Raw genomic sequence first — 11,888 nt, 5'->3', positions numbered from 1 at the left:
TGTGCACTTTCCTGAGGAAACCAGTGAGGAAAGTGTGCCCTGTGGGAGTGAACAGAGAAGTCAGCCCCCCCTCCCGTGGGGGATGCTGATGTCAGCCCAGCAACGAAAGAGGCTGGTCAGAATGCCTCACGACCCCTCATGGTGAAGGGCTGTCCCTAGAGAAATTCCAAATCAGAGAACTGAAGCAGAGTGGACAAAGCAAAGACTGGAATAAGATATGTCCTGGTCTCTCAAAGGAAGATGTAGTACAAATATACCTATCATATAGTTTTAGAAAAATTGAGGGAAACAGAAGAGAACACAAGATATGCAAAACAGTAATGTCCAAACCTGTTTGTGGATAGCAGAATAATGATTTACACTGGTGATACCTTTGCTCATTGTACATATTAAAAGAAAAATCATTCCCTTTCCCCCAACCACATCTAGAAAAGAACTTAAGAGTTCAAAGGTATAGCTTGTCACACTCCAAATACAAAATGATTTACTTACATGCAGCAAAATATACAAGAAGTGAATTCAAAAACAAACTTAATTCAATTCATTATATTCGCTTGGCACAATTGCAATTCAGTTTTAAAAAAATATTTGTAAAATACTGAAACTGACCTGAATTCAAGTATAACAGTTTCTTCAACAGAAACATTATCAATGCAATAAAACATTACACGGAATATATCGAAGCAAAATGCCTTCTCAAGTTTTCCCTAAAATTTCTGTGTATTTTTTTTTAAATACAGTTTTAATGCCAACACAACTCACAATTGTAGTTTTAAAATGAATATTATTGCATTGTTTTTGCATATCTTGTGGGACAGAAAATGCAAAGAGTTACTGATTCCCGTTTCAGAAGTAGAGACAGTGGTTTGCTTTTGCTTTCAAATGGCCCCAGGTTCAGATCTCCCCACAGTTAAACCAGAAGGGGGAGCTGTGGACTCATGTGCACGCATAGGGTGCACTGTGTGGGTGCACATACACATGTACGACACACACAGACAACCCAATACACACACACAGAACACACACACTCACAGAGACTCTGTCATACATGCTTCCTCTCGCTGGCACCCACTAACACACCCAGCATTAAAAAGAACCTGACTCAATCACCCATGTGTGCAAGACCATAGCGAGTGCATTGCTGATTACCCTTAAATTCTAAAACCAAACCCCTCCAATTTTTGTTATTATCTACGGAAATTAAAACAAATTATTGGGCATACACAATGGCTGGTAAAACTCTCCTACAGCAGCTCTATTGAACCCTCCATAGAGAAAGGATACCACAACCGTTTAAATAATACAATAAAACCAGACCTGATTTACATTTGCAAAAGTGAAAACAGCAAAGTGGGTAGCTACGAAACTTTGTAAACACTCTTCTTCCTCCCCTCCCCCGGGAAAACAAAATAATAATTAAAAAAAAACCCCAAAACAAAAACTGCAACATGCTGTCAAGAAAAATGTCAAACCACAAAACAAAAGAGCGCTCAACAGGAGCTCAGCACCGCCTCTTGTGGTTGGGAGCGAGCTGCCCCTTCCTGGCGCGGCGGCAGGGCTGGCTCCCCCAAGCCCTGATGCTGGCCTGGCCGCTGGTCTGGAGCTCTGAGCTCGGTGTGGCCTGTGCAGGTAGGCTGCTCCCGATGCAGGTGGGGGGTGGCTGGGGCCTCGGTGTGAAGCTGCAACGCTGCCACGCGCTGCCACGCGTCCCTCGCCCTCCATCCTGGCTCCCTGAGCTCCTGTAGCCTCTTGCTGCCTCCTCCTCCCTCTCTAGGGTGGGGCTGGGTCCTTGCTGAAGTCACGCCCTGCTTCCTTCTGCAAATCCACAGGGCCCTGGCTCTATGAGACAGTGAGGCTCATACAGAATATGTGCAAAATGATTTTTTTTTACAAGCAAGGTTGAAAGACACCCGTTTGACATAGGGTCCTTTTGGTGAGGGCGACCGCAGGAAGCTGAGGTTCTCTTTCATGCCCAGAGGCGACTGTTGGTTCCTGGTGCAGGGCCTGAAATATTGTGGGAGGGCAGGCGTCTCTCCTCTTGCTCTCCCTCCCTGATTCTTCCACCTCCTCCTCCTCCCCACTCTACCTCTGTGGACACACACTGGGGTTGTTGCTTCTCATCCCCCTGAAAAGCTGACTCTCCACACCACCCAACTCTGCGTCTTGTCCCAACGAAATGAATGAAGACGCTGTTCCGGTTAACTCCAGGTCACGAGAACAGTGAGGCACTTCTGAAACGAACCCATTAGGAACATTGAAACAAATAAAAAACCCAGCATCTCCCCGGCCCTAGCTCCTACAGGTTGCTGACGTAGGCTCTGCTGTCCTGGAGCTCCCCCTCGCCCTTCCCACACTCCAGGGCGGGTGCACAGGTCTCGTTCTCCTCGCCCCCTGCTCTGTCCTGCCCTGGGTCCCTGCAGTTAACAAAAGGTAAGAGGGTGCCGTTGGGGCTCTGCCGGGTGCCCCCACTGAGGATGTTGTCGGCGGCATTCTCCATCTCCTCTATTGTCATGTCACAGGCGTCAGCCAGCTCCTGGGTTGTGACCTCGATAAACTTGGGATCTTGAGCAAACTGCCCCAGTCCTTCTGAAATCAAGACCTGAAGAGGAGGGGTATGAAGAAGAACCAAAGAGGAACATTATTCCTGGAGCTCAACTCTGCTCTTCAGGGCCAGAGCACGAGGCTTCTGACTGGTGACTTCAGGAAGTGTGTGTGTGTGTGTGTGTGTGTGTGTGTGTGTGTGTGTGTGTGTGTTGGGAGGGGTGCTTAGAGGAAAGGAGGGGAGATGGAGCATCGCTCGAAGGAATTAGGGGTGTGTGGGCCAGAGGAGAGACATTTTAGCTGCCTGTCAGGGTGATCTAGTCTCTCTGGTCCTGCACTCAAGACCTCCTGCCCCAGGCCATGGGGCCTCCCAGGGTTGAGATGTGTATCACGGCCTCTTAAGTCATCTCCTCTCCAGGGGTCCTTCCGTAATTCCCTCGACCAGTTCTCATACGAAACGGCTTCTAGTGACCTTGCCAACCTGGCTGTCCTGCTCTGGGCTTGTTCCAATTTGTCAAAGATCCCCTCAAATGAGGTGCCAGGATTGCACTAGATGCTCTGATCAGGGCAGAGTACAGTGGAACTGACAGCACTCTCGTTCTAGACTAGTGGTTCTCAATGCTGGCTGTGCATTAGAATCAAAGGGCTTTAAAAATATCCATTTAATTTGTCGTAGGTTTCCACAGCTCCCCAGGGTATTCTAATGAGCACCAGGCTCCAGGAGCACAGATACTGACTCTTCACGTGGACAAACGCAGCCCAAGCTCACACTGGCCCCTGGAGCCGTCACAGCGGACCTTGGGCTCATATGGAGCCCACAGCCCTCCAGGGCCTCACCAGCCTGTGGCAGGGATACGTTGGTCAGTCGTTTCTCTCTCCCTCTGCATCAGGCCCAACAGAAGCCGAGAGCGTCTTGTGTGGTCATAATTTTCTGCAGGCCATGCCCTCCTTCTGCAGGCCCTGAGAGTGAGGGCCTTTCTGGCCAAGAGACTTGACATCCAATCTACTTGGGAAAGAACTGGGTATTCCCTTCTCAATTCTCCATGCAAAGTCCCCTTGCTGCCCTCGGCCTTTCCTTGCCTGTCTGCCTTGCAGCTTGGACTCACTTACCGCTTCAACCAGACTGCTGGCACTGCCATGGAACTGCCTGCCCGGGGCCCCCGCCTGGCTGGGCACAGTGAGGGACACAGGCCGTGCTCTCCGGATGGCGCTGCTGCCCCCACCACAGGCCATGGGTTCCCCAGACCAGGAGCTGCAGTGGATGGACGGGAAGCTGCTGTTGAGTTTCTCGCTGGACTCGGCCCCCTCCAGCCGTAGGGTGGGGATGGGCCTTGGGGGCCAGCCTCTGCTGCCAGGCGTGGCAGGGGGCGTGGCACAGGGCCTGGGGAACGTGGTGGGGGAATGGCTTCTCTGGAGGAGGGGGCTCAGGCCCGCCACTGCCAATGCCTGCGGACACACAAGGAGCACGAGTTACTGGGAGAGGTGGGGCCCGAGAGAGGCAGGCCTCTGCCTCTTAGTAGCTGTTGTTTCCAGCTGACTCCCCCTGCCTGGAACTCACACCACCATCATTTTCACTCGTCGGAATCCTACCTCAAGACCCAGTGTAAGTTGCATCCATCCTAAAATATATTTTGTGATTATCTCAGTCTAAAGTGATCTCTTTCTGCTCTAAATTCAGAAAGCTGCGAATCAGGCGTGGCATCAAGATCACCTGCTCCTTAGCGCTGGGCTACTACCCACGAGCTGTGGATTCTCTCGTGTTTGGTTTCTCACCAGTAGACGAGAGAATGATGCCTGCATCACCTGTAAAACCAGAACATTATGCCCTCTACCTGCCTCGTGGGGCCGATGTGAGGTGCAAGCGAGATAAGGTCTGTGAGGAAGTACGCTGTGCACCAGAGAGCTAGACAAAACGGGACTTACTGTCTAGATTTTACCATTAATTGGGCCGTTAATAACATCCTGCCAGTCTCTCGCTCGGCTCGTCTTTGAGCTGCCGTTCCAATCTTACGCTACGTAGCGATGAAGGTATTTTCACGGTCGTGTCCTCTGCCCCCCTGTCCTTGAGCCTCCTGAGGGTGGGTCACGGCCCCATCTGAGCTGCCGCAACCACCTGCTCTGAGGTGACGCATTGCTGGGAGAGCGACTCTGTGCGGGGGGGAAAGCCCAGCCTGGGGGGGCAGAGAGAAGGGGAACATCGCTGTGTGGCTTGGAGGGTGTAGAAGTGTGTAAAGGGGAGAATGTAACCAGAGAGGAGTTTCCTGCCTCCCAGCAGGAGAAGAACAGACGGGTGACATCAACTTCTAGAAATCCTTTAAAACAGCACACACAGTACCCTCAGCTTGCCGTCCACCCCTGCCCACTGCTCTTAATGGTCCCCAGCCTGGGGTCCCTGGGTCCCTGGAGATGAGAAGGAAGTGTAAGGCTGCGCTCAATATTCCAGAAGGCCCAGTGGAAATCATATGTATGTAGGCAGTGCCACACACGCTGAGCAAAACAGTGCATTTCTTTGAGCTGAAATAATATCAACTTAGCCAAGCCACACTGGCCATCTTATGCTGATTATAAGCTTTGATTGGCAGTTGAATGCCTTTGGGTATAAAAATGTCATTTAAAGCACAGGCCCATGGTAACGGAGTAAATAATTAAAGAGGTGAAAAGTTTAGGAAACTCTAGTTTAGACCCTAATTTGCCTGGAGGTAAGAGACTTGCCTTAGATAACTCTTGGGGGTTTCCATGGGTTCTGAGATACTAAGAGGACATTCGATACTGGTGTCTCAGATAGCACTAGCTCAGGTGGAGTCAGCTGTGCCAAGAGACATTCCAACTATGGGATCTCCCTGGATATCATTCCCTGCTCCTGACCCTGTTGCTGGCAGATTCTTTGCTTATTTCTATATTTCAGGGTATAGACTTTTGTGCAGCTAAATTTCCAGGCGTCTTGCAACTCTAGGTGTGGCCACACCTGCCTGAGTGGCCTGTAGTGGAATCCAGTGTCTGGGGAGGGAGCATCTGTGCCCCTTGAGAAGGAAGCACAGGTGCAATCCTGCAGCTGCTGATCCTTTGGGACCATGTGGAGCTCCCACTCGCCAGTATTTCCTAGGTCTCCACTCGGGGAAGTGACAGCCCTTGATAAGGCTCTCACCTGCATAGGAAAAGCCCCCTCACCTGGGGGTGGTTAGGGCCATGGGTAGGGACCTGGCAGTGGTCTGAGACAGGAAGACTGATTGGTGTCTTGGGGATTTGCCCATAATCATGGGGGTTGACTAGCCTGCTAGTGGTGGCCAGTGGCCTGACCAAGAGTGTGGGCTACCTGATGATGAACCAGATGCAAGGGCAGGACTGTCTTCTGAGAGATGTCTCCACCTTGATTCTTCTGTCGCTTCAGACATTCCAGGTGGAAGGAGGCCCTCCGACCTGCAAAGCCAGCCGAAGAACTGAGATCAGCACAGGTAGGGCAGACAGGGGTCTGTGATGGCTCGTAGCCAGTGAGAGGGGCGAGGCGCAGCGTTAGTGGCCCTGGAGGCACCTCCTCTTTCCCCTTCGCCTTTCTCTGAGACATATCATGTAGCATATGTCCAAGTCCCATCCCAGGAGCCCTGCCCTTGGCATTCTGTCTCATCGTTTTGGAAATCTGCCCAGCCCTCCGTGTGGGGTTGTTTGAGCCAGGCCACGATGGTTTCTCAGTCCCCCTCAGCGCCAGACAGTCGATCTCGGGGGCCAGCGCTGGCCGGCCACCTCTGGAGAGTGGGTGTGTGTGTTTACCTAGGGAGGCAGAGCGGAGGAAACCCCTCTTTGGAGATTGCCGGATGTCCCTCTCATCCTCCTTGGGGGGTGTCAGTTGTCGATGCTCATCATCCTGATAGGAGAGCCTGGAACAGAGAACTCGTGGGCTTGTTCCTGGAGGCTGAAAAGTGCCACCCCAGAGGCACAGCTGCCATCCCAGAAGGCAGTTTGCTTTTCTCCTTAGTGAAGGGGGCCCCACTGTGTGCTTTCCTAAAGGTTTGGGAGGGGCAGCAGGAACCTGCCACCCCAGGGAATTGGGCCCTGCCTTGCGGCATCCAGCTCCTCACATGCAGCCTGTCTACCACGAGCCCTCCATTTCTTTCTTTTTTTTTTTTTAATAATTTTATTTATTTATTTTTCCCCCTAAGCCCCAGTAGATAGTTGTATGTCACAGTTGCACATCTTTCCAGTTGCTGTATGTGGGACGCGGCCTCAGCATGGCCGGAGAAGCGGTACGTCGGTGCGCGCCCGGCATCCGAACCCAGGCCGCCAGCAGCGGAGCGCGCGCACTTAACCGCTAAGCCACGGGGCCGGCCCCCCTCCATTTCTGATTTGAGGCAGTGGAGGCACTCTTGGGTCAAAGTTGTTGAGAAAGTTGGAAAAAAACTCTAGGCCCACAAGGTTCTTCCCAGGAATGGCCTAGGCTCCTCTGTTTACACATACTGACGCTATTTATCACAACTACTCCCAACTTTAGCACAAACTTATCCCCCACGCACTAACTTCTCCCTGCCTGCCCACCTCTTCATTATCAAGAGCACGTAAGCAGCTGCCTACAACAAATACACAATGCTCCAGCCAGGGAACAGCAGAGCTGTAGGGACCGCAGGGACATCTAGTCAGTGGCTTCTAAGCCTTTTTGATGGAGACTCATAATAAGAAGTATATTTACATAGTCCCAGGATGCACAGACACACCACTGAATAAAGTCTGTGAACCATGCTTACCTTTATTGCATGCATTGCACTCTGATAGTTTCCGTTCTATTTTAGTCTGCTCTATTTCATTAAAAAAATGTCAGTTGCAATCCACTAGGTTGGTTTCACAATCCTAGTGGGAGCAGCCTACAGCCCGAGAAGCCGGGCTGCATTCTAACCTTGCATCTTACAGATGAGGCCGCTGACTCTGTCCCTGGTGTGACTTCACATACTTTGAGGGTGGAGACTGTGCTGCCTTCTCCGCTCCCGGCACGCTGCCTTTGAGCATTTGTAGACGTATAGGAAAGTTTCTGAACGACAACCTCCAAACCTTCCTCTCATTTTCAACTTGGTAAGCCCTCTCTATTATATTTTCTTCTTATCCAAAGTGTACCCACTTTTGAAAACCCAGCTTCTGTTTGACCTTGTGCCTGGTGCCTGTTACGGTCACTTTGACCTTGACCTTCTCTGACTGACTGTACCCCTCATTGTTTGTACTGCTCCGTGAGAAATCAGTTAGAAAATCTCCACGTCACCTTCCTCTTCTGAGATCCTTCTAGCTTCCTAACTAGTCTGTAAAATCTCCTTGAGTGCCAAGGCCATGGAACTGGCAGAGTGCTGGATGCGCTGACTATGCAAGAAGGGCCAAGGTGGACGGAAGCGGATGCTTTTCCTGATTTCTGGGACATGTGGCTGTGTATTAATGCGTATTCTCTAAAAATCAAAAGCCTAAAGGGCTGGTCCTTCCCTATTATAGAGAGCTTTCAGAAAAGCTTCTAAAACAGTGCATCTTAAACTTCTGAATGCAACTCACAGTCATAAAGACATTTTAGGAGACTCAGTACACACATACATATATTGGCAATGAAACGTTTCACAAAATAATACCTTTGTAACATTGGAAACACTATTTTCTATTTCTATTATTCTATCCTACTCTATGCTATTCTGTGCTGTGCTATGTTATGCTATGCTTTCTTTTAAAAGTGCTTCAAAGGAAGGTTGACTAAGTAAATGTCACAACCTTCTAATGGGTCTATACCTGCAGTTAAAAAACCCTTATCTTAAAAAAGTCCAGCACTGGGGCTGGCCCGGTGCTGTAGTGGTTAATTTGCGTGCTCCGCTTCGGCGGCCTGGGGTTCGCAGGTTTGGATCCCTGGCGCGGACATACACACCGCTTATCAAGCCACACCGTGGCAGGCATCCCACATATAAAGTAGAGGAAGATGGGCACAGATGTTAGCCCAGGGCCAATCTTCCTCAGCAAAAAGAGGAGGATTGGCAACAGATGTTAGCTCAGGGCTAATCTCCCTCACCAAAAAAAAAAAAAAAAAAACAAAATTCCAGCACTGCAAAAATCTCAGCCAGTTTGCCAACAGTGCCCTCTGCTGGGTAGCTTTATTATAAGTAGTTCCATGAATATGATTGTCAACTTATGTATGTCTGTAGTGAGTCTTACTATAAAATATATTTATGATGGTTGGCTGTCATCAAAAAAGTTTAAGAAACAATGTTTAGAAGTTTTCCTGAAAGCACTGTATCGTGAGGAAGGCTCACGTGTGTGTATGTGGGTCGGGGGCTTCTTCCTCCATGATGAGGTGACAGATGCTCTGATGTGTGGTCTCCTCCCTTCCCCCAAATCATGCCCAGAGGAGGAGTTCCAGAGATGTGCCCTTCGCCCCCAGACCCCCCTGCAGGGGCGGAGGCAGCAGAGCTCACCTCTCTGTGGAGATGGGGCTGGGCTCGCCGCAGTGCTCGGCGTCTTCACTCATCTTCAAGTCATAGGTCTCGTCCTGAGAGGCCTCCTCCTGACACACCATGGCTATCTGGCTCTCCCGGGAGTGGCACCTGTGTCCAAGAGGGAGAAAAATAATCAGAAACTGCCAGCCTCCTCCCCTTTCCTCAGCAAGAAAGGCAGCACATGCGCGTGCTCACTCACACACGTGCACCTGCGCACACGCACTCACACGCAACTGTTGTGGCCTCTTCCTCTACAAGTACTGAAAAGCTGAGGAACCACAGAAGCATTAGGATTAGGGTTAGGATTCTATGAGGGAGAAGGACCTCCAGGTTAGGATCCAAGGAGATCTGAGCTCTGACTCCAATTCAGTTACCCTCTGGCTTAAGTCACCTAGCCCCCCAATGCCTCAGTATCCTCATCAATAAAACTGGACTAATATATACCCTGCCTGCCTCAGAGCTTGCTGTGAGCAACAAAGGAAGAAACAGATGAGATGGTGCTTTGAAAGGTGGAAAGGGTCAGCTGTTAAAGAAGGGTCCTGGGCTGCAAATATAGGGCAGGGTGGGCCAGGAAGAAGGCTGTCCCTTCCCTCTACTATAGACAGCTGGGCCTTTGGTGTTTCTTGGGCAGAGCCGAGAAGTTCCTGGTGTCATATTTTGACATGCTTTTAAGTTTGACATTGGCTCCCTGGAGTGAAGGCACAGAGAAGCCTCACGTAGAGGGGTTTATTCTTCTGAGCTCAGGGGAGTGAGCCTGAGTCCCTGCTGAGTCCCTCCTGAGCCTGAGCCCCTGCTGAGCCTGAGTCCCTGCTGCCTGAGCCCTTGCTGAGCCTGAGTCCCTCCTGAGCCTGAGGCCCCCCTGAGCCTGAGGCTCTCCTGAGCCTGTGTCCCTCCTGAACCTGAGCCCCTCCTGAGCTTGAGACCCTCCCATACCAGGATGTGCCTTGGATTATATTGCTTTCCCTGCGGGCCAGGGTCTTCTGCTCATTTGGTCATGTCTTCTTTAGCTCTGGTCTAGGTGTTCTCCCTTTTCCTGTCTGTGCCTAGCTTGGTACCCCCCTCCATGTTTCCTCCTATAGATCCTGAATGTTGGGACCCATTTTATCCTCAGACTCCTGAGGGCATCAGGGAACCATCCTAGTTCATCTTCTCGGAGCTGAGTGCTGGATCAGGCCCCAGCTTTGACCCTGGGCCTTGAGCCCCTGAGGAAGGGTGAGGGTGGTTCTCCGGGGAAGGCCCCAACAGATGGCTGCCCACCCCACAGTCTGAAGGACAGATGAGATGTCGGAGGTTCTCGATGGAGTGGGAGGACAGGGATGTGGAAGGAGCTTTGGTGAGGCACAATGGGATGAGCTGGAGACGGAGGATGGCGGCAGGCAGGCAATACCACTTCTTGGGGGCTGCTGTGCGCAAGATGTGCTGGCCCGTCCCCAGCAAAAACCAGGCCAGCGCTGGAGCCACAGCACTTGGCCTCGAGCTGCCACATGAAAGACAAGGCCCCAGAGCTAGAACTTCGGTTAAGTTCTTCTTTATCAAGCTGAAGTTTAGTGCCCTGACTGTGGTTTTCCACCAACTGTGAGGGAAGGGTGGGAGCCAGCGTTTAGTGACACTATGAGCTGGGCATTGTGCTAGGTGTTTTGTGTGCGTCATATGTCATGAACAGATGTGTCTGTGGGGAGAGGAAGAAAATCCCCTGATGGCTGTCCCTATCTCCTCTCTAAAAATCACTCTTCCTTAATTTAATATAGCACAAAGTTTAATATGAAAATACCCTTCGAAGGAGGTATTAGTTTACACTTAAAAGAAGCTAATGACGGACACAACGAGCCTGCCTTAAAAAGAGGTTTTGCTAAGGCGAGCGGGGGAGAAATGGTACTAGGGCAGACTCCCTGAAGGTGGAGGAGGGAGGAGGGTTGCGGGAAAGGGAGGGGGCCACCGAGACCACCAGCCTCCATATCCAATGGGCCAGCCACTTAAACTTCGATATTCTCCTGTGCAAAGCCAGCCTCTCAGATGGGCATGCAAAATCCACATTGCCCTGTGCATAGAGGCAGCAACATATGTCTCCTGAGTTGAAGGACTCACCCAACACTGCTTTTGGGGGGTTTAACCAGCCAGTCTTCCAGAGAGTAAGGTAGATGGATGGCCAATTTGACTTGCCCGTCATCAGACACTGTCACGTGGCCACTTGATAATGGGCGTTATGAAGGGAACCGGGGGCAGGTCTGCTGGCTCCTTGGATGAAAGCAGCTTCAGGCCACTTGTCCAGGGATTTAGAAAGACATTCGTACTTCTCACTTATTTTCTGAGCTAGAGGGCAGGAAAGAAGATCTGCCCAAGCACCTGGAATGCTGGGGATCTGCCGGCCTGCTGGGGGCGGCTGTCCTGCTCTGGAAGAGCAGCTCCACTAGGGTGAAGTGGTGAGATGTGGAGGTGTGTGCTCTCCCACTCCACCTCGGGAAGCCGGGCACTGCTGGAACAAACAGGGAGGAGACCCTCCAGGCCCCGGCCTAGAGCACGGGAGCCAGCACCTACCATCCCAGCACATCATAGCAGTGCATCCTGGAGCACCAGGGAGCAGAGGATGGGGAGAGAAGAGCGAGTCAGGAGCTGGGAGACACAGTCAAGACTACCAGGAATGATCCTACCTTGGCGCAGAATGGGCAAGTGCTACAGCGAAGGGCCTCCTGCACCAAAATGCCCCTCCCTAGAGGAGTGAGAAGGGTCTAAGGAAGAGGTGGCAGCTCTATTTCCGTCGCGGCTGTGCAGAAGACCAGGCTTGGGCAGAGACTTGGGGAAAGCCCAGGGGAACAGTATCTGCTGTTTAGCCAGGATGCAAACCTCACAGGCTGCAGCAGCGAGGGCTCCTCTGCTCGGGGAGGATGAGAGAGCAGAGGAGGCTCT

The 11,888-nt window shown here is 51.4% G+C and overlaps 1 protein-coding gene across 1 annotated transcript in view; it reads right to left on the bottom strand.

Moving 5' to 3' along the window:
• Window positions 1-562: 562 nt before the first annotated feature.
• CACNA1C (calcium voltage-gated channel subunit alpha1 C) overlaps window positions 563-11,888 on the bottom strand; it is a 638,289-nt gene continuing 626,963 nt past the window's right edge. The window contains exons 43-47 of the mRNA XM_058559143.1: window positions 8,964-9,092; window positions 6,307-6,413; window positions 5,855-5,958; window positions 3,652-3,987; window positions 563-2,599 (exon numbers count right to left, since the gene is read on the bottom strand). Of these exons, the coding sequence (XP_058415126.1) occupies window positions 2,297-2,599; window positions 3,652-3,987; window positions 5,855-5,958; window positions 6,307-6,413; window positions 8,964-9,092 (979 nt within the window). The 3' untranslated portion in view covers window positions 563-2,296. The remainder of the gene's footprint in view (window positions 2,600-3,651; window positions 3,988-5,854; window positions 5,959-6,306; window positions 6,414-8,963; window positions 9,093-11,888) is intronic.

This window comes from Diceros bicornis, chromosome 17, assembly GCF_020826845.1.
Source record: "Diceros bicornis minor isolate mBicDic1 chromosome 17, mDicBic1.mat.cur, whole genome shotgun sequence".
Taxonomy (NCBI): Eukaryota; Metazoa; Chordata; class Mammalia; order Perissodactyla; family Rhinocerotidae; genus Diceros; species Diceros bicornis.
This window is presented reverse-complemented; position numbering and strand designations above follow the sequence as displayed.